General features: G+C 37.0%; 1 protein-coding gene and 1 long non-coding RNA gene across 7 annotated transcripts in view; one reads left to right on the top strand and one right to left on the bottom strand.

Annotated features, from left to right (window-relative positions):
- LOC139963801 (short transient receptor potential channel 5-like) overlaps positions 1 to 26,523 on the bottom strand; it is a 189,437-nt gene that overhangs the window by 63,336 nt on the left and 99,578 nt on the right. Inside the window, exon 1 of one of the 6 annotated variants that reach the window (XM_071964980.1) lies at positions 23,925 to 24,063. The exons of 4 other annotated variants lie outside the window; for them this stretch is intronic. Coding sequence is in view for 1 of the 2 variants with exons in the window: in XM_071964973.1 (XP_071821074.1) it covers positions 2,959 to 3,135 (177 nt within the window). In the remaining variant the exon portion in view is untranslated. Of the gene's footprint in view, positions 1 to 2,958; positions 3,329 to 23,924; positions 24,064 to 26,523 lie in introns of those variants that run through there. One more of the 6 variants, XM_071964973.1, reaches the window with a different exon arrangement.
- LOC139963808 (uncharacterized) overlaps positions 1 to 26,523 on the top strand; it is a 201,389-nt gene that overhangs the window by 122,108 nt on the left and 52,758 nt on the right. The gene's annotated exons all lie outside the window — the stretch shown is intronic.

Below are 26,523 nucleotides of genomic sequence, written 5' to 3'. Positions count from 1 at the left end.
TTATGTAATCAAAGTGAATCTTTACTTTGTGGAAGAAAAATAAATAATGTGAATTTATACTCTTTGGAATAAAGAGTATAGATCCACTTCATATTTGGGATAAACTGATGTGATTTCACAATCTTTGAAATCAAGGGCGAACCTGTAAACCGTTGAATTAAATCGTTGATTGGAATTTGGGATACAGGGTGAGTTGATTGGAATTTGGGATACAGGGTGAGTTGATTGGAATTTGGAATACAGGGGTGAGTTGATTGGAATTTGGAATACAGGGTTCGTTGACTGGAATAGGAATACAGGGTTAGTACTTAACTGAGTGAAAAAGAGAGTGAGTTTACACCTATTGAAATAAAAAGTGAATTTTCACTATTACACATAGTTCTTTACTGGGGATCTTGGAGGAATATGCATATGATATTTCATACGAACATGCATACACGTGTTCATAGTTCATATGCTTACAGGACACTAGGGTAACTTTGAGTGATCAAACCGTGTGTTTGGTAAATTGAGTGTCTCGTAAAAAGGAAGGTTTTAAGAAGGATGGCTGAAATTGTGTGTATACAGAATGTACTCACCCAATTTGGCTCTTAGCAAGAAAGAATAATCACACACTCTCTACAGAATACATGGTGAAATTTACCCTTTGGAAAACAGAATGGATTTGCACTTTTAGTTGAAGCAAAAGCTCGAACTTTGAGCAATAAAGAGTGAATTGACAAAATTGGGAAGAAAAAGGATATCTAGGTATGGATGGGTATATTAGTCTGCAGCAATGTGCTTGTAATAATCACTTTATCATACGGTATAATATGGGCGGTGACTAGCTTTGCTGGTCAGTATGTATAACGAAATTAGGTTGACTTGTCAATAACTGACTACAACATAGTGTTGTAACTATATTCACTTCGTTGTACGATCACCTAAGTCACTTAAGTCCCTTATGACACTTAAGTCACTTAGGTTACTTTATTAGCTATATAGAGAAAAAACTTATCATTTTCTATGCCAGTCACTGTCATACTACAATCAACAATATTGTGATGCAATAATATCCAATCATTTTCCTCCTCAGATTTTGTAACTAAATTCGAAAAGAAGAAAGCCAATTTTAGACGTTTATATCATCTATCGGTGACCGATTAACGATATGAAATTAGCTTTTGAGTGGATATCAAGTTATAAAATGGATTCTAGTTGCTATATATATAGGTTACGTTGACCTACAAACGCATAGTTCCAAAATTGAAAATAGTAAAAAAAATTGTAAAAAAAAAAGAGAAAAAAAAATGGACAAGTGTAAAACACTTGTAAATTTCCTCGTTAAAATGTTCAACGATTTTCATGGAAAGAAGACTGACGTCAACTGACACATTACAGTTTGAAATAATCGTTACTGTTTTTGCTCCATCCTTCAGTGTTACATTCAGTGTTACGTATATATATATATATATATATATATATATATATATATATATATATATATATATATATATATATATATATATATATATATATATATATATATATATATATATATATATATATATATATATATATTTATATATTTATATATATATATATATACACGGCATCTTTCAAAAACTTGTCTTACTGAATGATTTACTCGAAAGACCACAAGTGAATAGAATCACAAATCCCAGTGTGACATACGTCGATCCGTTAAAGTAACGCAAAAAGAAGATGGACATTAAAAACAGAAGAAAAAAGAAGAAGAAAAGTAGATAGAAAGGCTATATTTTTAATTTGTCATGGTGACTGTTTATATCAGTTCCGTCATACTCTATCAAGCATGACGTGGGTATTGGTTGATAAGATACAGAAAACATCAAACTTTGCGCTGATAAAGTTAAACAAAAACAAAACCACGAGAAAATTTTGTCATAATCACGATGATCCGGTGAAGACGGGTATGACAAACATATACACACCTATATAGAGTAGACCTAACTGGACCGTGGTATGTGTCATGCATTGTTGAGCGTGATTGATTCGGCTTGGTTAGCTCTATCAATATCTCGGGATTCCACTATTCCCTATTTCGATATATCTGCGAGAACACCCAACGACACAAGAGTTTGATGAAGGAAATACAATTATGTCAATCTTCGTAAAGCAAGTGATCTTATCAGTGTTCTGAACTATAGGAAACGGTTGCTATAGCTATGCACATGCTGCTACGTGAATAAACATCGGTAAAGTGTGCTACTGTACTTTATGATTTTTGTAACGTTTAAGTTCATTGCAGCTGACAATTTTTCCATTTTTACCTCCAATTTTTCGTCCTTTTCTTAATTCTACAGTAGATTTTTATACTTCTTAGTCAGTTATCTAAAACAAAAGTAGCTACAAAAAAAAAAAAAAAAAAAACAAGGGTCACGAATGCGACGACTATAGCCCTTCAAAAAATATTAAAAATTGAAATGGATCAAATATACCCCCACACGTTAAAACAGGGATATGAATATATGATTCATCTATCGACTTCTTTTGCACACATAGTATCCTTCATATTATTGTTATATTTTATTAACACCATCATTGCAATATTCCTTGAAATATCAATTCCAAGCTGGTATCCTATATACGCAGTGTTCCAACCCGCTGACGCACCCCATCTGACCCGTCCTCGACACTCAATCCAATTTAAACAAATAATATCCCCGCCTTTTCTCCTAACTCTTCCAAAAACAAAAAGGGTGAATCGCAAACATTTTTAAAGACATCCACTGGGCATATAAAAGTAACCTAAATATTCACTTAGCTACTTCATTCACTCAAACTTCATTTACTATAAGTAATGAATTTGATTCATAACCAAACAAGAAATGTATCTATTTTGTTACCAACCTATTTTAAAATATTCGTTTCGAAACTAATTAGTTTGCTAATATAATTAACCTGATTTCTAAACTAATCATTTTTCTTTGTACTCACTTCATCCTCCTCCTCCTCCTCTTCAACTTCTCCATCACCACTCTCCTCTACTTTTATCTTAACAATTCCTCTTCCCTCAACATCTTCATCGATGTCTTCCTCTGTGGTCACCGCCTCTACGGCTCCTTCGGGCTCAGTACCCTCCGAGATGGAACTCATAGAACTTAAAGAACTCATTTTTGCCAAATCATTGGATTCCGATATTTCTTCCTTTTTTTTAAACAAAAGATAATTCTTCCCTAACTTTCGAGTTTATCAAAAGTTTAAATATAAGTTTTTTTATGTAATAATCCATATTCGTAAATGTTGGTAATTAGACGACTGTGATGTTTTCCGAGAGTAAGAACAATAGACACACAGTACACAAAAGCATATAATCCTTTTATATAATGATTCTAATCTCGTGTTGATCTAAGACTGGCTACCAAGTGAAGATGCTAATGAAAATAACTAATAATATTAAAAATCGGAAACTAGACGAAGAATTAAAAAAAAAAAAAAAAAAACACAACGACATCTTTAGCTGAAAAACCCATTAGAGTTTTAGCGAGTACGAATCTTAGATGGTTATTGTTTCTTTTGTTCTAAGTAATTATCTTTCCTCGCCTTTGGACAACTTTGTGAGGTGTCCCAATAATGGCATCACACATTAACCTGTGAACGGGTAGCAGATGGTTTGAAATATTGTTCTCGAGCAAAGCAGAAAATGCTGGGTCGTGTTCTAGGCGTTACTGAGCGTCAATTATAAAATACCATAAGATGAAAAGATATTGTGGTTAAGCATACCTAAAAGAGTTTGGGGCTAGCTAGTATCCTTAATTGTGTTGAATACATAAATAAACGAGTTACGAATATCCGGTTACGAATATCCTGTGTCGAATAACCGTACGCTTTGGTGACGATACCTGGTCATTCACCGTACAATGTAATATAACCTAAAGCACTACTCTTAGTTAGATATTTTAACCATTTTGCAAATAATCTAATACCTAATATTTTGTGCTAAACATTACGATCCTCGTTGTTCCTTATTATGGACTCAAGTTTAAGATCTGACAGATTTCCAAACAATATTGTTTTTATTTACAAAATAGCAATTTTGTTTTGCAGTTTTCTCCATAAAGTCGTTGTAATAACGTTTAACGGATTAAATTTGTTCGGTTTGAAGGAAATGGATAAAATAAAGTACATGTGATATTTAAGCCATATCCCCCACCCCCTCCCCAACCCGTATTGTCCAGTGACTCATCCACATCCTACATAATAAACCGCCATTCTCTTTCTCACATTTATTTTTTGTTTTTCAATTTTGTTGTTATTCTTGTTGAACATTAATTTAGTCGACATTCTTGTCAATAAGGGTGAGGATTACAGGGGCTATAACGATTCCATTTACAAATAATACCCATAAATTAAATTCGCTTCAGTTTGAAGTCATTTTCAAGAGAAAATTGTTAAATTCCACTATCTGGTTCAATGATGGGGCCTTGTACAAATTGTTGTAGACAATTTGATTTTGAAGGTCAAAGAAAATGCGTAACTGCGCGCCTTCAGTTTGTATATCAAATGCATGTGTGTATCCAAATCATATTGCAGAGCTTAAAAAAAATAATAAAAAAATTAAAAAAAATATAAAAAAAATTAAAAAAATAAGGGGGGAAGGGAAGAGAAGAGAAGAGGGAAAAAAGGATGATAAAGATGTGGAAACAGGTTTCACGCTAGATCATTTGACGGGTTATTTTTCCTGTAGGAATCAGTGAAATAACAAAGGAGAGTATTACAATGAAAGCTGAATAGTAGCTTGGGACAATAGAGATCTGGCTAGACTAGAACCCAGTCATGGGGAACATGTAAAAGATATTTTACAATTAGCCAAGAATAAATAGATTTACCGGAGCTATACAGATTAGCGTTACTGAAGCATAACAAGGTAAAGACTATATTCAGGCAAGTCAAGCACGTGTGATTAATTAGAGGTTCAATCTGTAGTTTACTTTTACTTTTGACACATCCTTGGTGATAGTATCACAATGGACAGTTAAAAGACAGATTAAGTATAGGCCTTCCTTTGAAAACATATAGTAAGGTACCGAAAGGCATAACACGGTGCCTAAAAGCATATAGTAAGGTACTTGAAAATATAGTAAGGTACCTGAACACATGTAAAGGTTTCTGACAATATTATAAGGTGCACGCATGGAAACATACTTAGCTATCTGAAAACATAGTTAGGTACCTGAAAGGATAGTAATGTACCTTGAAAGATAGTAAGGTACCTGAGAGGATAGTGAGGTACCTGAAAAGATAGTGAGGTACTTGAAAAGGTAGTGAGGTACCTGAAAACATAAATAAGTAACTTGAAAAGATAGAGAGGTACTTGAACACATATTAAGGTTGCTACAAATATTGTAAGGTACATAGAAAGATAGTGAGGTACCTGAAAAGGTAGGGAGGTACCTGAACACATAATAAGTAACCTGAAAAGATAGTAAGGTACCTGAACACATATGAAGGTTGCTGAAAATATTGTAAGGTACATAGAAAGATATAGTTAGGTACCTGAAAAGGTACCATACTATCTTTTAAGGTTCCTGAAAACAGAGTAACTATAGCTAACTGACAACATAGCCTGTTATATAATTTATAGTCCACCAAAATAGGAGAAACGATGACATTACGCAAACAACAAGAGGCAATCGTATTAATTAAACAGTTAATGACGTTTCAACTAGAAACAGCTCAGTTATGTTTGTATTTATCTTTTAATCATTTATCTCCTTTAGTTAGATGTATAGGGATATCCAATCGTCTGAACACAAAGTTACAAAACCAATACAATCAACAGTATAGCTTTAAAAAAGGTGGTAACTTTAAAAGTCTGCTAATGTCACTACAGCCGATATCAGGACTACAAATATGGTCACAGTTCCGATGTTAAGAAAGGGTTCTGTTGCGGCATGTTTGGTTGGTTTGAGTTAGTATTTGGATTTATATAATCAGCAATATCAATGTACCTTTGTGTGGCAGGAGGACTGTGTGCCTTTTATTGAATTCTTTGAGATATTCAATTCTTTACCAAAAAATTGTGTCTAGTTTCATCTGCAAAAGCTTGAGCAAATATATTATGCCACTCGCAAATGTCCCGACTGTCATGGCCAACAGCGATTTTGCTTTTGTACAATTAAGAACTGTTACGTTTTGAAATAACATTTTAGTAACCTTAAACCGTTTTTTCATTTCTCTATATATATTTATACATGACAGTGACGTAATCATGACGTCATTAAATTATGCTTGGTTTGGCCGTGAATTTCCTATGGGGGAAGGGAGTACTGCGTTCTCCGATGTGTGTCTTGTTGCCTTTTATTTATACCTGTATACTTTTGTGACACCGAAAACGTTTAATCGATACACATTTGTAACAGTGGACATCACAATTTTCACAAAGTTAACTCCAAATATTCAAACTGATCCTTCTATTTACGTTATGTTGTAAAATAACATTCAAATTTAAACGGTAAATTCTTGTTTTAACATACATTTCGCATTTTTTATTATACTTTTCCAATACTTCATATGGATACTTCATGATGCCTAACATCATTCAGTGCAGTTTGTGAAGACACAAAGCAGTGGCAATGGGACCGAAGCTTATCCAAGAATCAAACACTTTTTTTTAGAGATAATCCTTCGCACGTTTCCCAGCTTGCAGACAAAGGGGATGCTGACCGACATTGTTGTATACACAGGTATACAAACACACAGCTATCATGTTCATACTTGTCTTACACTGTGTTAACAGGTAAGCCCTGTACATGTGTTATCAGTACAGAACAACAGGGTCTAAGCACCTACACGTCAACAGGATGAACAGTCTGTAGAGTAGATAAAATACCACAACAACGTATATAAGCTAGGCCTATACAAAGTTCCTCAAGCATAGTTTTAACATTGTTCGGAATTAACCAAAACAGATATAAAAGCCAAACAGCAAAACAAGCTAATACAAAGAAAAAACAAAATCCAGCAATAATAACAATAAGTAAACCATAAATATAAGAATGATTGCTGAATCTCCATTTGTACTGAACCTTTGAACAGTTTACATATTATATCAGTTTAGAACAGGTCTATAAGCACCTATATGTCCAACACTGGAACAGGATGAACTGCATAGAGCCAATCAGCAAAACAACCTAATTCAAAGAGGAAAACAAAACAAAAGAAAATCCAGCAATAAAAATAATTCAACCATAAAAATGGAATGCTGAATCTCTGTTTGTTTACTGAGTTTACAACAACTTCCTCGAAGAAACAACTTGACTGCCTGCTGCACGGCGAATGGTGTAGGCCTATTATATTTATAACAGTTGAAAATGACTTGAATTTTTTTGCAACTGCAAAAATTGGACGTGAGGTTCAAGATCATTCATTTTCTGCAAAGGTCAACAACTTTGCATCTCCAAAAGTTTCCCTAACTCAATTATTGGATGTGCTATTCATGTCAAATCCTTTTTTAAATGTGTTATAGGCGTCAAAACCCCTCTCTGGGGATTCTGTGTCCTTGAAGAATGTTCAATTGACAATATATTGGAAAATAGAATGATGGTTACAAATACTGCGTGCAATGCTAACTACGCAAATGTTATAACTACTTCAACATTGTTTACTATAATTGACTATAATTCAATATTGGAAAGTGAATCTCATAGACCCTTGCAAAGCATTGTCCCCACGCCTGATAACCGATTATTTTTGGGGGGGAAAATGGAGACAATGGAAATTTATTTAATGATTTAATCCACCTGAAATAGTTACCGGACTTAACTAACATATGACGTTATAGATGCAACGTACATACTAGCCTATGTTATTTGGGTAAGTCTTTCCAATAATTTAAAATAAATCAGACAAAAAAAAGAACGTAATTTTGAAGGTAACTTAGGCACCAGAAATAACTATTCTATACACCCGCAGATTTACCAGGTAGGATGACTAACAACGTTAGATTCAAGTGTTGAAGGAGCGCAGGTATGACAAGCCGTTTAACATTTACCTCCTTATTCTACTTAAGTAGATTTAAATTCTTATTAAGTAGAATTAAATTCTACTTAAGTAGAATAAGGAGGTAAATGTTAAAACGTTTTGCTCCCTTACATTTTTCACCGTCGCCCATCGCGTCCACAAACTGTTCTGTGTGTGTGTGTGGGGGGGGGGGGGGCGTGGGCGCACTCTTCCCCATGTCCCCTGCCCCTGCCTCGGCCCCGCTAGCTACGGCACTGGTGGAAAGAGGCTCAGGGGGAACACAGACCCGGGGTGCCGGGACAAAAATGTGGGCACGGAAAGATACGAAAGGGCCCATAAAAATCTGCATGATAGTCAATAATGTATTCTCATTATCGTTATATATACTTAAGGAAGAGTGAAAAATAGGAGTCAGACACGGGTTCCGGCGAACTGGGTTTACCCCAAAAATGATCTGAGAAGGGTTTTGAATCATTGAACCATTTATCGGAGGGTTATCAATGTTCATATCTATATTTCAATATTTAAAATTTCTGAGCAGCTGTTTGCGGGTATGACCTTTAACACCTTTTCTTTTGTCACGTAATATGTCACGGTTAACTAAGATTGCTGAAATGAAGCAAATGAAAACACGCCTACTAAATATTACCATCCAATGAACGTCCAGCAATTTTAGTAAATCCATTCGACTATACAATATGTCATCAAACAGATTCATACAAAAACAAAAATTGAAACTAAGAATGCTCAGACTGTCAAACAATGTTTGACTATTGTATTTCGATTTGTAAAGTTAATTAATTGATTGATTTGATTAAAATGTGTGAAACTTAACTATAGTCAAACTGACAAAATGAAATTTAAAGCAAGAAATCTTCTAATTTAATATGGATATAATGCGAACTGCAGGAGGGATGGAAATGAATAATGGAATAAATCAAACCAGACAAAGGTTCATCATTTTACTTTCCTGTTTTGAAATGAAGTATAGCTGTGATATCGTAAACACATTTGGATTTACGAGATTAAAGCTCATCCGTTCACTCATTATACTGAGAAATTCTTAAGGAACCAACTGAAACGAATCTAACTATTCCACAAATGTCGCTGTTTTGTTGCTTTCTCGCTTTTTCTACTTTGCGTTCAAAAAGGTATTGTTAGGGTACATGTAAACGTACGAATGGTATACCGTACAGCCGGTATCCACTGCACATTGAGAAGCCAAAATGTCGAAGGACGGAGCAATCGCTAAGAAGAGGAATTCTTTTCTGTTTCTTTTCATTGAGAAACGGGTTAATTGTATTTGGTAAGGCTCTTTGGGGACCTTTGCATCATTAGAAACATGAAATAGAATTTCGTCGTAACGTAGTCAACGTCAAAGCGGCAAAGTTATCTTGTTCAAAGGGAACTCTAGAATCATGGAACGCCGAAACTGTGCAAACTACTTATCAATTATACGACGTTGATATTTAACACTTTGTACATCTTCTAAGCGATATGTCAATAATGTTAAGTGCTACGTGGCTGGATAGCCTAACTTAAACATATTTGTCCTTCATGCCATCATTTAAGGTGGCATCCGTACTACAACACTGTTCAAAGATTTCACTAAATAAGTTAACAGCATGTCCTTCTTATTAACATCATAACATTAGGGAAATCCATGCATGGCTTTACATATAAACGAACTAAAACATAACTTGAATATGATGATATATATGAATGATGTAAATCAAAGTCGACAGTTGATACCTGAAACGAATATCGTGATTCCAGACTCTAGGCTAGTCCATAATGCCACTCGTCCACCCTCCCACATTTGCCGGCCCACATATTATGTGGCTGTAACAGTATCAAATACTCCACGTTAACACATGAATAGCGGGTCGCTTTGAGTTACAACTGTATTGGCTTCCACGTTTTATTAACATTTCCAATTATTTTTTGGTCTTAAAATTTTAACATGTTTAAAATCCCCCCTCTATTTTACACCAAAACAGGGGTTTCGAGGGCTGCGGCATATACCAGGAATGACTATTTGATATTGCCACGTGACCACTCTGTAGGATTTTCAAAACAACAGTTTGTTTTCATTTTGATACCGTTCTATACCAAATATATCAAAGTTTTAATATTTATTGCATCTCAGACTTCTTACAAAAGTAAAAACAATTTAAATACAACGAAATCGGACCTATTCTTCAATCAAATATACACACACATATGTGTTTTACATTCAGACCCAGGACACCATTGTTTTCCCCCATTGTTCAAATCCTATACCTTAACCCTAACAATAGCTGTTAACATTATAATTCTTCCAAGGACATGGTGATTCTTTTCAAATGACATTCTTTTCAAGTGACATTTGAGGAATTGGACTTTCTTTGTTCAAGCTTTCAGGCCGAAAACATAACAAGCTCACAAACACGCACACCTACACGCACACAACACAACACACACAAGGACTGATAAAATGCAAGCAACTTACCATTTTGGCAGATTAACTAAACGTTAGATAACTCCAAAAACGTTGAAGAGTTTGCTACATATTTCACTGAGGGTTTCCCAAACAATGACAGCAATTGCTTCATTAACCCAGGCGCTTAATCCGTGATCTTATATCTTAACGATGGTCATTAAATTTAAGCCAAAGTGTTTTGCTTCACACGTTTCTTTTAAGAAAAAAGAGAGTCTGGACGAACTAGTTAGGAAGGTAATGGTGTTAATGAGTAACTAGTATTCAACAATGGAAACAATTACCATTGCTCGTCGAAAGATCAAACACGCGACCCTGTTTAAAGACCAGATGAGTTTTTTTTCTTCAAAACCGAAGAAGTATTGCCTTGATCGGTTTAACTATGGCAGAGAGAGAGAGAGAGAGAGAGAGAGAGGGGGGGGGGGGGGGTAGATACAACATTCCAACCGAAACACTCATATTTGCATATGAGATTACCTATCCTCCATCCTAACTACTAAGTAGCGAGTGACACCTAGCTCGTCGGATGCATCGGAATCCGAGGTATAACGCTTCCAACTTCATCGCAAGCCTCAAACCCTTTCTGTACATCAACCGAACACACAACCAGACCTATAAGCTACATCAGGTGCGGATTCAGGGATTGAGGTTGAGACCGAGGGCCCGGGACCCTTCTCTCGACCTTAATTCATCCACCCCCACCCCCACCCCAGAGTGGGACATTTCAGCATCCTTCGCGCGAGAGCATATCGCTGTATATAATGATAATTGTTTATCTGGTCTCCTCTCCCAAGAAATCATAGTTCCGCCTCTGTACTGTTAGGGTATGATTGTAGCTACTGTAGCTGTAATCAAAAATACTAGCTGTGTCTTTCTTATAGCTTAGTATTACCTGGCTTGAAAAACTGTAAAATACAAAGCTGATTTTGCCAGCGAAGAGTTCTCGAGGCCCGACTAGCCCTTTGTATATTGTTATATATTGTTATTTGCTCGGGTGCATGATGCAGAAGCAATCTTGTTCACTTAACTTTCAATTAAGATTGCACATTGAGTCAAAATATTCTACTTCTTTCATAACAGATGTGAAAGTCTATAGCTTACTTTGCATACACGAATCGGGTCGGAGTTGTTGTCGTTAACTTTTCAGGTCAATTATACAACCAACGGGTATATAATGAATTACATTTTAAAGATTACGAGAAAAAAACTGAAGTAAATATACAGCGGAAACTGAGAAAAATTTATTAAATTTGAAAGCAGACAAATATACTGAATATTTAAGTAGAGTAAAGATGAAGAGAAGAGGTATGATGAAGAGAAAGATGAAGAGTAGAGGTAGGAGAAGAGGAAACCAGCTTGCTATAAATATCAGTACTACATTACTCTCGTATATTAACGTCTTTAAACAAACGCAGGTAAACGTAAAGTCGGATAATGGAGGTCTTACCGATTTCGATGAAGATGATTTCTGACTCTCTGGAGATGCAGGCAAGATAATCTCAGTATTCGATCCATCTTCATGTGTTCCCCTTTTCTTTCTATAAAACGACTTAATGTCCTTTCCTAGAGTCATTTTGTTTCACTTTGCTGAGTTAAATTGAAACTACATTACAATGTCACTTTCCGATAATTTACAAGAAAAACAGATCATTAAGAAAAAAAGAATGGTATAGATATTGTCTGAAAGACGCTGAGGGAGAAGTTTCGAAGAGTGAAAGATGTGTAACTCCCTTTGGCTGGTTTGCAAGGTTTTATGTCTTCTGAGAAATCTCGGTCTTGTAATCCTTACAATATCTACACATACCTATAGGCATAGCTTATCGTTGACGCGCTATCTTAGATTATCGCACAAGGAACATAACATGGTGCGCGAGCTTCTATACGCAAAGTCATACTGCAGGGTCAAACTTTAATGGTCCATTAAACTGAATAGTCCGTTTCTCAGGGGTTACACCGAAATCTTTTGAAAACTTTTTTCAGCCTAATCTGATTCAGGATAACAACGCATTGGGACTCGCTCGGGTGTGACATTAACAGTTTACTACTTTACTGCTTTCGCATCACATCTACTCAATTTAGGCTAAGAACATGCATGTGTAGTGTCTGTTCCTGTTCAGAAAACCTCACTTGACGTGACATCGTTATGATCATATACGGTTTAAGTCTCGATGTATAACGGGACTGGGGTTGAGAGTGGATCTAGTTGTTCGGTGTTCGTATATACCCGAGCTCTATCTTAGGTGGCTAACCGGTAGGCTCCGGTTAACCGGTATACCGGTATTTGTCTTGTTCAGGTACACAGCACCCCGTGTAGATTTAATTTGTACATTATGATCATACCACTGATTTTATAACAAAAGAAAAAAAAATGGCTGAGATTGGATTTAAAGAAAACAAAATGATGTTATAAATATAAGGCGATTTGTTTGTATGATATATGACGTCGAATTCTTGCAATAAAGCGATTTCTGAAATCACCATCAATGTCACTATTTTTAGGCATCTGTATAAGAAGGCCGATTTTTGTCTTTCTCTTTTCCATCGTACTTGTTAAACATTATTCACTATTCTTTAAACCTCTTTCACTCCCTCTGTGAATGTCCGACTTTATAGTACTCAAGTCAGTATACTCGTACTCGAGTGGATTTTTCTGTACTCATACTCAAGGGTTTGTACTCATACTCATGATTTGTACTCGTACCCAGGGGTTTGTACTCGTACTCAGGGGTTTGCACTCGTACTCAGGGGTTTTGTACTTATACTCAGGGGATTTGTACTCGTACTCAGGGGTTTGTACTCATACTCAGGGGTTTGTACTCATACTCAGGGGATTTGTACTTATACTCAGGGGATTTGTACTCGTACTCAGGGGATTTGTAATAGTACTCAGGGGTTTGTACTCATACTCAGGGGATTGTACTCGTACTCAGGGGATTTGTACTTATACTCAGGGGATTTGTACTCGTACTCAGGGGATTTGTAATAGTACTCAGGGGTTTGTACTCATACTCAAGGGTTTGTACTCGTACTCAGGGGTTTGTACTCATAATCAGGGGTTTGTACTCGTACTCAGGGGATTTGTACTTATACTCAGGGGATTTGTACTCGTACTCAGGGGATTTGTACTTATACTCAGGGGATTTGTACTCGTACTCAGGGGATTTGTAATAGTACTCAGGGGTTTGTACTCGTACCCAGGGGTTTGTACTCGTACTCAGGGGTTTGTACTCATACTCAGGGGTTTGTACTCGTACCCAGGGGTTTGTACTCGTACTCAGGGGTTTGCACTCGTACTCAGGGGATTTGTACTCTTACCCAGGGCATGGGGATTTGTGCTCATACTCAGGGCTTTGTTCTCATACTGAGGGTTTTGTACTCGTACTCAGGGGAATTGTACTTATACTCAGGGGATTTGTACTCGTACTCAGGGGATTTGTAATAGTACTCAGGGGTTTGTACTCATACTCAGGGGTTTGTACTCGTACTCAGGGGTTTGTACTCATACTCAGGGGTTTGTACTCGTACTCAGGGGATTTGTACTTATACTCAGGGTGTTTGTACTCATACTCAGGAGGATTTGTGCTCATACTCAGTGGATTTGTGCTCATATTCAGTTTTTTTTTCTCACACTCAAGGGTTTGTACTCACACTCAAGGGATTTGTAGTCGTACTCAGGGGATTTTTACTAGTACTCAGGGGTTTGCACAAGTACTCAGGGGTTTTTACTCGTATTCAGGGGATTCGTACTCGTACTCAGGGGTTGGTACTCATAGTCAGGGATTTGTACTCATACCCATGGCTTTGTTCTCAAAAACTCAGGGTTTGTACTCCCACTCAGGATTTTTACTCGTATTCAAGGTTTGTATTTGTACTCACGTTTTCGTATTCATGCTTAAATAAAATAATTGCAAAGAAAACTACTGAAAATAGGTAACCCCAAACTTAACTGAAATATATACCTATGAATAGGAGGGGGGGGGGGGAGGGTGGGGTGGGTGGCTTCACGGGTACACGTTGTCAGTCCGACACGTTTTCAGTCCGAAAATAAAATACACATTTTTAGTCCGAAAAAACAAGTTTTCAGTCCGAAAATAAAATCCACGTTCTCAGTCCGAAAAACGAGTCTTCAGTCCGACACGTTTTCAGTCCGAAAAAACGAGTTTTCAGTCCGACACGTTTTCAGTCCGAAAATAAAATACACGTTTTCAGTCCGAAAAAACGAGTTTTCAGTCCGACACGTTCTCAGTCCGAAAATAAAATCCACGTTCTCATAAAATCCACGTTCTCATAAAATCCACGTTCTCAGTCGGAGCTTAAATATATACTGTTCATTATATATATAGGCCTATATATTATTAAATTATCATATATATATATATATATATATATATATATATATATATATATATATATATATATATATATATATATATATATATATATATATTTATATATATATATATGTTGTTTCGGATAGAATAAGCTGAGGAAAAGGTGAAGAAAGGGCAGTATGCTGTTTGCTAATTAATTTTTATACTCATATCCAGGTCTCGCATTAACCCCATGGGAGTCCGTGCACGGAGGGGGGGGGGGGGAGGGGGTAACCATTCCCTACATGCGCATGTATACGTTACGTTCGATTTATATCTGTAAATCTGTAAATGTTTACCTGCATCTCATAAAATTTGATACGCTGTTCTTTTTATGTAGGTAACATTGAAAGCAATATAATTAACATAAATGTTCAGTGACGGGATACAATATTGAAAATTAATCTTCATTTGCACATAATAAATTATGTTCGTTACAAGTATATATGAGGACGCGATAACTTTTAATAATATTTAATACCTACTTCTTTCTTTTTCTTTCTGGAATACACACGTCTACGCGGAAATATTATATTCAAAACTGAAATAATTAGTCATACGATACAAACCATTTAGACACTTTCAAAATTAATCATCAAAAAAGATGATTTGTTTTCTAAAAGATCTCTCTACATTTTCCTTCAAAATTTGCTTTGTATACCGTATATAGGCCATACTGAACCTTGCTCATTTTTATTAATAATAGGCATATATGCAAAGCAGTGATAAAGCCATATGACGATAAAAAATATCAATATGGAAACTTTATAAGAAAATTCTAAGAATAGATATATTTACATCAAAGTATATTTACGATGCTTGTGGTGATAATAATAATAATCAAAAAATTGTAACAATCTAAAGAGACAGCAGAAAACCTCCCCGTTTATACCGCGTATTATGTTGAGTTTATATATTGCCTGTTGAATCACTTGAATGGCCAATATATATGAACGTTTATGTCTCAATAGATACTCTTACTGAGAGTACAAAGACCGCACACATGAGTTTGAAATCGATTATCTCTAACAGGTGCGTATCCAGGGGGGGGGGGCGTTGGGGCGCGCCCCCCGGGTTAGAAAGAAAGAAGAGAAACAAGAGCCCAAGGGCACTGTGGTTCCTTGCTTGGGGTATATGACAATACACATAATATTATCAAGCAAGATTGGGCTCAAATAGTCCAAGTAATTGTGGTCCTACTGTACATGTTCCCATAAAGTAACCAACACTATAGCCAACACTTTTATGATCACAAAATGTGATCGGATTTTTGATCAAAAGGCACTTTTGAGATCTAAATATGGCGTCGAAAATGTAAGAAATATAATAGACCTACAAGCGTGTCAACAGATATGATAACATTGGTGACCTCAGATGACATGACCTTTAAGTTTCAAAATGTTCCACTACCCCATTCACAACTTGTCCCAAAATATCAACCATGTTACACCTTGGCATTGAGATTTAATTGCATTAAATGTCTAAAAATTAACTTTGAACTTGTATACATAACTTCACACACAAAGGTCACCCGGAGGTCAACCAATTGACATTTTTGATCGGTGAGATCTAAATAAAGAGCATGACTGTAAAAATTCAAACATTTTTTCTTTACCCATTTTCTCCCCCCAAAATACTACTCAAATTTTAACATTAGCTGACCTTTGGTGACCTTGTATCACATGACCGTTAAGTTTGAAAATATTCCCCTATACCATTTGCAACTACTCCAAAAATATCAACCTTGTCACACCTTGGAACTGGGAGTTATTGCATTAAATGTCTGAAAATTAACTTTGACCTCATATAACTTCGCACACGAAGGTCACACGGGAGTCAACCCATTGACATTTATGATCAGAAGGTACCTTAAACATCTGAAAATAGCATCAAAACTGTAAAAATCCACAAACCACGAAAAGGTCACCAGAGGTCAAATTGAGGTCAAGGGTCACCCAGATGCGGGTCAACAATTGGATTACATTGAAGCAACTCCCAACCCTAACTGACAATTTGTTCTCAAGTTATCGCAAAATACTAGTTTTTTATCATTAATTGACCTTTGGTGACCTCGGATCACATGACCGTTAAGTTTGAAAATATTCCCCTATACCATTTGCAACTACTCCAAAAATATCAACCTTGTCACACCTTGGAACTGGGAGTTATTGCATTAAATGTCTGAAAATTAACTTTGACCTCATATAACTTCGCACACGAAGGTCACACGGGAGTCAACCCATTGACATTTATGATCAGAAGGTACCTTAAACATCTGAAAATAGCATCAAAACTGTAAAAATCCACAAACCACGAAAAGGTCACCAGAGGTCAAATTGAGGTCAAGGGTCACCCAGATGCGGGTCAACAATTGGATTACATTGAAGCAACTCCCAACCCTAACTGACAATTTGTTCTCAAGTTATCGCAAAATACTAGTTTTTTATCATTAATTGACCTTTGGTGACCTCGGATCACATGACCGTTAAGTTTGAAAATATTCCCCTATACCATTTGCAACTACTCCAAAAATATCAACCTTGTCACACCTTGGAACTGGGAGTTATTGCATTAAATGTCTGAAAATTAACTTTGACCTCATATAACTTCGCACACGAAGGTCACACGAGGGTCAACTCATTGACATTTATGATCAGAAAGTACCTTTAACATCTGAAAATAGCATCGAAACTGTAAAAATCCACAAAACACGAAAAGGTCACCAGAGGTCAAATTGAGGTCAAGGGTCACCGAGATGCGGGTCGACAATTGGATTACATTGAAACAACTCCCAACCCTAACGGACAATTTGTTCTCTCTCAAGTTATCGCAAAAATATTAGTTTTTTATCATTAATTGACCTTTGGTGACCTCGGATCACATGACCGTTAAGTTTGAAAATATTCCCCTATACCATTTGCAACTTGTCTCAAAATATCAACTGTGTAAACACCTTGGCACTGGGAGTTATTACACTAAATGTCTGAAAATTAACTTTGACCTCATATAACTTAACATACAAAGGTCACCTTGGGTCAACTTATTGACAGTTTTGATTGATGAGACCTAAATAGAGCATAAAACTATACAAATTCAAGCATTTTTTTCTTTGCCCATTTTCTACCCCCAAAATACTAGTTTTTTAACATTAATTGACCTTTGGTGACCTCGGATCACATGACCGTTAAGTTTGAAAGTATTCCCCTATACCATTTGCAACTTGTTAAAAAATATCAACCATGTCACATCTTAGAACTGGGAGTTGTTGCATTAAATGTCTGAAAATTAACTTTGACCTCGTATAACTTCGCACACGAAGGTCACACGGGTGTCAACCAATTGACATTTTTGATCGGAAGGTACCTTTGATATCCAAATCTAGCATCAAAACCTAACATTTTCTTTTTTGCTCGTTTCCTCCCAACATAAGCACATTTTTTCTAACGTGACCTTTGACCTTTTGACCTTGGTTTCAGATGTAGTTTAATCTCCTGATTCCAAAAAACAAAACGACAAGTCTGTACAACCATCCTAACTCCGACCGAAAAACTTTGACCCCATATAAATTCGCACATAAAGGTCACACAGGGTCAACCTATTGACATTTATGATCAGAAGGTACCTTTGACATCTGAAAATAGCATCAAAACTGTAAAAATCCTCAAAAACATGTAAAGGTCACCAGAGGTCAAATTGAGGTCAAGGGTCACCCAGATGCGGGTCGACAATTGGATGACATTGAAGCAACTCCCAACCCTAACGGACATTTCGTTCTCAAGTTATCGCAAAAATACTAGTTTTTTATCATTAACTGACCTTTGTTGACCTTGGATCACATTACCGTTATGTTTGGAAACGATCCCTTACCCCATTCACAACTACTCCCAAAATATCAACCATGTCGGACCCTGTCAATGGGAGTTATTGCTATTTTTAATATATTGGTTTTTGGCATCTAACTGACCTTTGGTGACCTTTGCGGGCACCAAAAAAAATAGAGATCTTCCTCTTACTATGGGCTATCCACCCAACAAGTTTGGTCATGATACATCATTTCCTTATTGAGATATCGTGTACACAAGCCAAGCGTCACATACACACACACACACACACACCCGAAGTTGAACGCATAGGTTCCTTGCTTTGCAAAAAGCAAGGAACCAAAAGGAGAAGAAAAAAGGGGAAAAAGAGGGGAAAAAGAGGAGGAGGAGAGGAAGAAAGGGAAAAGAAAAAGAAGAAAGAGAGAAAAGAAGAAAAGGAGGGAGTAAAAGAAAAAACGCCAAGACACCGGGAAGAGAAAGTGGAACGGTGACATCATTACAGCGCTGATCCCTATTATATACACAGGGTAGCCAGTGACGGATCATGGATTTCGGAAGGGGCGTGCGCCTCACCCTACCCCTTACACCGACAACTCCATTTTTGACGTTTCCATTTTTCCTCTCTCACTAATGTATCTATATATACTATATTTGGTCTATCATAACGCGTTTTTTTGATATATACGCCTTAAACATTATTGTAGAATTGTGCTATGAAACCAGCTGTGGCTGGTCTCGAACTCGACCGTGTCGTCGGGGAGCATGACGCATTTCGGGAAGGGGAGACCGCCCCTCCCCCTTGAGCATATATTTTTTTTTATGATATCGCTAGAATTTTCCCAAAAAAAAATTGCTTAGATGCAACTTACAAGGCCTGGGAAGTGTCATTTCCAGCGATCTGGGAGGCATTTTCGGCCATAATTTGCTTGTACGCTTCGCGCCAACCTATGGTGGCGCTACGCTTAGATAGTTTGCCTACAGGCTTCGCCCCTCCCTTGGCAAATTCCTCTCTACGCGCCTGTTCGAATTTGTAAAGCAAACAGCAGATATCACATCATATCAGTGAGCATGAAAATGGCGTTCCAGGATGAACAGCCTCAAAACTGTCTATGTGTGTAGAGTCATGGGCGTAGGAGCCAAATTTGATTTGGGGGCTGTAACGACTTGCCCGAAAAAAAATAACCAAAAATTTCCCGCGCTCCGAGCGCGTTCAATATGTTAAGGTCAATATCGTATAAGCAAGCATCGGTTATTACATCGCATGCCATCGTGACCGTACGGTCCGTGAAAGTTGCGCAGTATACCGGGGGATGCTAATGTAAACAACGAAATGTCTTATGTAGATGGAGAAAAAGCATGAAGGTCCAATTATATCATCAAAACTCTCTTTTACATTAGTAATGGCGAATAAGGGGCTGCAGCCCCCCCCCTCCGCCTCCTACGCCTATGTACGCTACGTTCGGTTTCGCTATTTTTCATTTCCTTCAACGAAGTTTTATAATAGCCGTTATAAGAGGTTTTAATATTTGTACACCTATAAATTAACTGTGTCTGAATTTTCGAAAATTTCCTGACCAACATTCTTCATCATTCTTCCCTCTACTCGTGCAATTTTGACCGGTCTGTTAGGGTTGAAGGAGGTTTTTCTATATTGGTTGTCCATAGATGAAATTTTGTGCAACATTATTGGTATGTTTTGAAGTGAGTTTATTCACGAGAAATGTGAAGTTTCAAAATCTGAACAAATAATGGGCTTAAAAACCTTGAAAATTGGGGCTGACGGGTATTGTGGGCCGCGACGTAGAATTACATATACAAAAGCAATGATCCACAGGACATGCGATGATATCGAACATGATTTGTGACTGGTGACAATCTTCAGGTAATGGGTGGAAAAAAAACTATTGGGAAATACTTGGTTCTCACACAAAAAGTGTACATCTGGTTGGTCATTTTCAAGCCCGAGAAGTGCCATTTCCGGTGATCTGGGGGGTATCAAAACCAGAAATTTTCTTGTACGCTGCGCGCCAACCGATGGTGGCGCTCCGCTTAGATAGTAATTCTCCGGCGCCCCCCGGGTTAGAAAATCCTGGATACGCCCCTGTCTAAACACCGTAAAAGACAATTAAAAGGAACAACTGATCATTGTGTAAGTCGCTCGCTTCAAGATTACTAGTACCTCATAAAAAAAATCATAGCCCGAGTTTAATTCATTTTGTGCCATTACTGATTTTTAATTGTTCCTCTGGTAAACATATAAGACGAAATGAACCATAATCCTCGGCTCCTCGGTCGAAGAGTCTTGTCAAGTCAAACTTAACATTACGTTAATAAATGAATCAATTATTGCTTGCCAGTGTTTAACGACAAGGCTTTCTTATAGCCTTTTCTGAATTGCATACAAGATGACGGTTGTATTATTGCTTATACGTATTGTAGAAGATGTAGAAAGAAAAGTATCGTATATGAACAAGATTATCGAGTTCGAGGGCGAGGGGGATATAAGAGGGTGAGAAGGGGGTGAGGGGTGTAAGAGGGGAGAAGGGGGTGAGGGGTGTAAGAGGGGAGAAGGGGGTTAAGGGGTGCACGACGCCGAGAAGGGGTGAGGGAGTGTCCAAAGTTACATCAGGTAAATGTTTGCTTTATAATCATTGCATTTAGAGGTCTTTATGATCACATTTTCAAACGGTCACGCCCCACCCTCCACCGTATAATAATAATAATAATAATATCCCTGCTCCTAGTATCCCTGCTCCTAGTAGAATGTGTCCAATTGTAAAAATAACAATTTACCTAGTTTGACGTCAGGTCTACGAGTCTATGTGTGAGTCTGAAGGTTCAGTTTATGGATGGGGGGGGGGGTGACTTCCAAGGGCAGTGGTGCACTTAACTTTGGTATGAAGGGGAAAACCACAAAATCACCTAAAGCTGCACCAACAAAGTGGACCTTCTGTGCATTTTGTACCACATATTCAAGTATTTGAATGTTGTTTTATTAAATTGCAAAAATTGCAACAATATATATATATATATATACACACACACACACACACATATATATATATATATATATACATATATATATATATATATATATATATATATATACATATATATATATGTATATGACTTATAATTGACAAATAAGGAGTAAAGTTTTAGAAAATATATTGAGACCTTCGTCAGCAATACTTGGCAGTCGAATGAAAGGTACAAAATGTAACACAATGAAAGTATGACGCTAGGTAAGTGTTAATTGCATTGATGGAATTAGAACCAAATAAACCATGACTATACAGGAAGCGGATTAAGGAGCAAAGAACCGATTACATATGTTTGTAACTGATAGTTGTTAAGGGGTCCCAAGTCTTTGTTGAGGCCGGTGATGTGAGACATAATACGAAAGATTCAATCGATTTTTTTACTATCAGTTCGGGCTGTCACTTTTTATTGGTGGTATTATGGCGTTAAAACTGCATGCTTTCATTCTCCAACTGAAAACGTGTATCTCATTTTCGGACTGAAAACGTGTATTTCATTTTCGGACTGAAAACGTGTATTATATTTTCGGACTGAAAACTTGTCGGACTGAAAACTTGTCGGACTGAGGGGTGTACCCCGGCTTCACAATATACTTAATTGCTGTCGTTACTTTTGTTAACACGACTTCTATCAGTGCGAATTGACTATAAAACTCCACCAATCTCATATATAGCTGCTTTCTTTTTCTAACACAAATATCATTCCACGTGTTCATTGACGCGATACGCAGGCTGTTGAAGCTTAGTCTAGGGTACACTAAAACAAAACTGACAACTGTGTGTAACAACTCTCTAATACAGGGTTCCCATATGGTGATTGAAAGAAGGTTAAAACGATAAACCGTAGTTAACCTATCGCATTCGTCGTTTGTTATGAGATTCTGTTGTACAATACGGTCTCGGTAGTGGAGGGTTGGGTAGGGGTGTGGTGGGTGTGGGGTTGGGGTTGGTTACGGAATGCTCCCTCTCTATATTTCATCGGTTTTCTCAATGTTTTTAATAGTTTTAATGAAGTTAATAAACTGAGTGAGACCAGTTCAAGAGTTATAATAGTTAAACAAGCCGGAGAATGACAAGGTTGAAATACATACTATACGGTACGCATTCAGGTATTTTTTACCTCCATTATATCTGAGCTGATTTCTCCATTAGGCCTACAAAGCTATTTATTGGACGAAACGTGACTCGTAATAGTCTGTATAGGTTTGAACGCTCGAGGTAATCCTCTTAAAAAAAGATTGAAGGTCATTAGTATTGGGTCTACATTTTAGCATTGCTAAGGTTAACAAAAGTTTTTTTTTTATATAATTACTTTCCTGTAGAATTAGATACCTTGGAGTTATACGTATAAACACTGAGGACCGTTCATCTATGCATACCAAGAGTCAATGAGGGATTAGCCTTCAGGGTCACAGCCAAATGCGTTTTTGTGCGTCAATTAGTTGAGTATGAATCACCACTATTTGGGGATTATCTAGCATATTTATAGGGGTAGTCTTAATCAATATCTTTAAGACAAAGACCTAAGTCACACAATGACTATTGAAAGGCAATGTCCATGTTATTGCTTTAATAGGCCCGCGCTACTCCATCATACACCCATAAGTGGGTGGGATCAGGGAGGTGTGTGAGGGGGACGGTGAGGCAATGGAGGCGAAAAATGGGGAAAGAAGAATGGGTGAGGGGATAGAGCGAGGTGAATGGTTGCGAGGGGATTAGCTTCTTGATACAACTCTGCTTAGGGCTTATGATGTCATGTTTGTTGTTTCATATGGTAAACAACTCTATCCCTATATCTCCAGCACCCCCTCCCCCCTCCATTTCCCTCGAAGAGCCACCATGTGATATCCTTTAATAGCAGATCAAAGTTATAATGATACGCAAAAATGAAAAAATGGAAATTTAACAATTTCTAACTTTTTACTTTATTATTGAAATGTTTAACTAATGAACAACGATACGACCCACGCGCACCCAAAACTCCATATATAATGAACGTTTATATATTACTATCCTATCTATATAAGGGCTACACATATCTGTCTATCGAAATATATATCACAGAGGAAAATATTTTATGTCCATATGATACCAGACCAGCAGACAAATGGTGTTAATATTGCGCGGTTCAATGGGTCTTTGGTGATAGTAAGGAGGTATAGGCTATAGGCTTTCTCGTTCAGGGTATATTTTTGAATTGCGGTATATATGATATGCTGTAATCACTTACCGATAACTTCTAAACTCGCAATGAATCAACTACCGGTATATAGTTCCGACTGCTTACGTGGTAACAGCGTTCGGTATGGCTGGTTATTCGGCTATTATGCAAGAGCGTTTTAGCGACAGCAATATATCGTGGATCCCTGTTAATTTAATTCTGCTACTAGCCTACCACTAGTTTCTTGTCACAGTAAACACACACACACACAGACTCATCTCCTTAACTTTCACAAACCTGTATAAAAGTTCAGTTATTGACACCAGACAGAAGTTAGCATGGAGTTAAATATTGCACAACTAGTTTACTGATCTGGAAAAAAAAATCCATTATTCTCTGAAACAAGTATTTTTGGTTCTAGGTTGAAGTTCATTGTGGAGAATAAAAACGCTACAGGGGTGAGCTATTCCACAGGTCAGTGACTTACTTAATTTGCGCTAAAAAATAAAAGGATATTTTGTTGCAATTTGTTTAGGTCAGAAAATGTCAGCACTACTCAATAGTTAGATTAAAATTAAGATAAATAGGATACTGACCAATCATTAGATTCGTTCCTGGATTGATTCTCCGGTTAAAAAGTTTAGTGAGCTACAATTTATTAATACTTCCAGTCTTTCCCTATACATATCGTCGCCCAGACAATATTCATAATAGTGTTAACCAATATAAAAACCTAAATTGGAGAATTAGTCTAAAAAATCCAACTCTTTTGTAACAGATGGTTATTTTGCAAATTTAACTCGACCAGTTGTGGTGTGTATTTGCATGTGATTTCGATATCGAATAATTATTAATTGGGAATTTTAAGAATAGCGAATGAACCTGATTAATGTCTTCAAACCGATGAACTACATTTTTTAATACGGTAAAATAATGAAAGGAGTGTTTAATTTTTAGCTCACTGGTTCCAATCCAGTTCTAGCCACCAAAAAGAAAAAAAAGAAAAACAAATTGTTCTTTTCCTTTCATATTCAAACTACATTGTTATTGAATATCAAAAGACGATGGTTCCGTTTCGCTTCTTAAATTCTCAGTCTGAAAATATTTTTCATTTCCCAAATTTGTCTACTGACCTAGATATGCATACAGGGGTTATATAAGTCTCACCCCACACCCCCAATTCTCAGCAGGGAGATGTTACGTATACATTTTCTGCTAAAATCAATGGCGAAGATTGTAAAAATATAGCGGCTTCATTGTTAATACTCTTCATTTCACCTTTATGTCACTGCAAGAAAAATAAAAGATGATGAAATTCCTTCTTCAACCTAAGCATATGTCTTGTAACAACTCCCCCAAATGGATGCATTTTAATGCGGAATTCTACTTTTGATATGCCATAGTCTTGCAAACATCAATGCCGGTAATGTTTCTATAACAATTTCAATTTTTTCAAGACATTCTCCTTTAAGAGTATACTATATATGATTCATGTCTGGAATTCTCCTTTAAGCCGACCTTAGTGATGACGTCAGCTCATGCAACAAGGTGTGAATGCATATGTTATTGTTTCACTAAATTTTCAACCGAAATTTGTTTGTTAAAATTCATGCAAACAATAGAGCACCCGTGGTTAACCTCCAATCTGTACGTAACAAATTGGTAATGGAACTTGTCATACGAAGGCCAAACTCATATTATTCCTAGTACCAAATTTTGTGTTGCTTCTGAAGAGCTTACCTAATGGGTTGTGTGCTAAGTGAGGTATTCCGCGACTTTGATTGAATTCGGTACCCTATTACCCCCTCCCCTCCCCACCTCCACATCCCCTTTAGGTGTGAATGTTTATGTTTTTGTCGCCTAAAATTCTAATAAATTAACCAACATTTGTTTCTTTAAGTTCTTAGAAATATAACAGAGCACCAATAGATAAGACACCATCTTGAAAAAAAAATGGAAATGGATTATAAACATGTCATTTAAAGTAATAGTTAAATATCTTATAATAGGTTTGGGCATACTTATAACGGATACTACGGAGCCTTAAATATGGTTACCGTATGTCCCGATTAATCGGGATGTCCCATTTGTACAACGAAAACTAAATCGTCGGTAAACTAAATTGTCCCCACTTTTTAAAGGCCTTTGCAGTGTTCAAAAATATCATAGTGCTGGTAAGGCAGTGGCGGAGCGTCCGTACAGTCAGGGGGGGGGGGGCGGATGGCCCCCTGACGGACTCAAATGTACTGCTGGCGCCCCTTTCAGCTCTTTACCACTTGTAACTTATTAGCGATTATTGACTTTTTTATTGCGCTCTCAACTACCTGTTGACATTTGTCACATTTTGTTGGTGCAATTTGGCGATGACAGCTATTTATTTGTCGTTTTCTGCAAATTAGCCAGGCCCGGAAAGGGTCATTTCCGGCGATCTAGGGAGTATCTTTACTCAAAAAATTTCTGTACGCTACGCGCCAACCTGTGGTGGCGCTCGGCTTATAGTGTCGAAAGCGCCCCTACAGACCTTTCTCGCCCCTCCTGACCAATACCCCTAGCTCCGTCACTGTGGTAAGATACTCATATATAGTAGGTTACATTATACGTAAACATTTGGGATTCGTGATAAAATCGTTTACAACACAAATATGATTGATGACCTCATATATAGCTT

Source organism: Apostichopus japonicus, chromosome 22, assembly GCF_037975245.1.
Source record: "Apostichopus japonicus isolate 1M-3 chromosome 22, ASM3797524v1, whole genome shotgun sequence".
Lineage (NCBI taxonomy): Eukaryota > Metazoa > Echinodermata > Holothuroidea > Aspidochirotida > Stichopodidae > Apostichopus > Apostichopus japonicus.
Note: the sequence above shows the minus strand (reverse complement) of the source record. Positions and strands in the feature narration are given on the sequence as shown.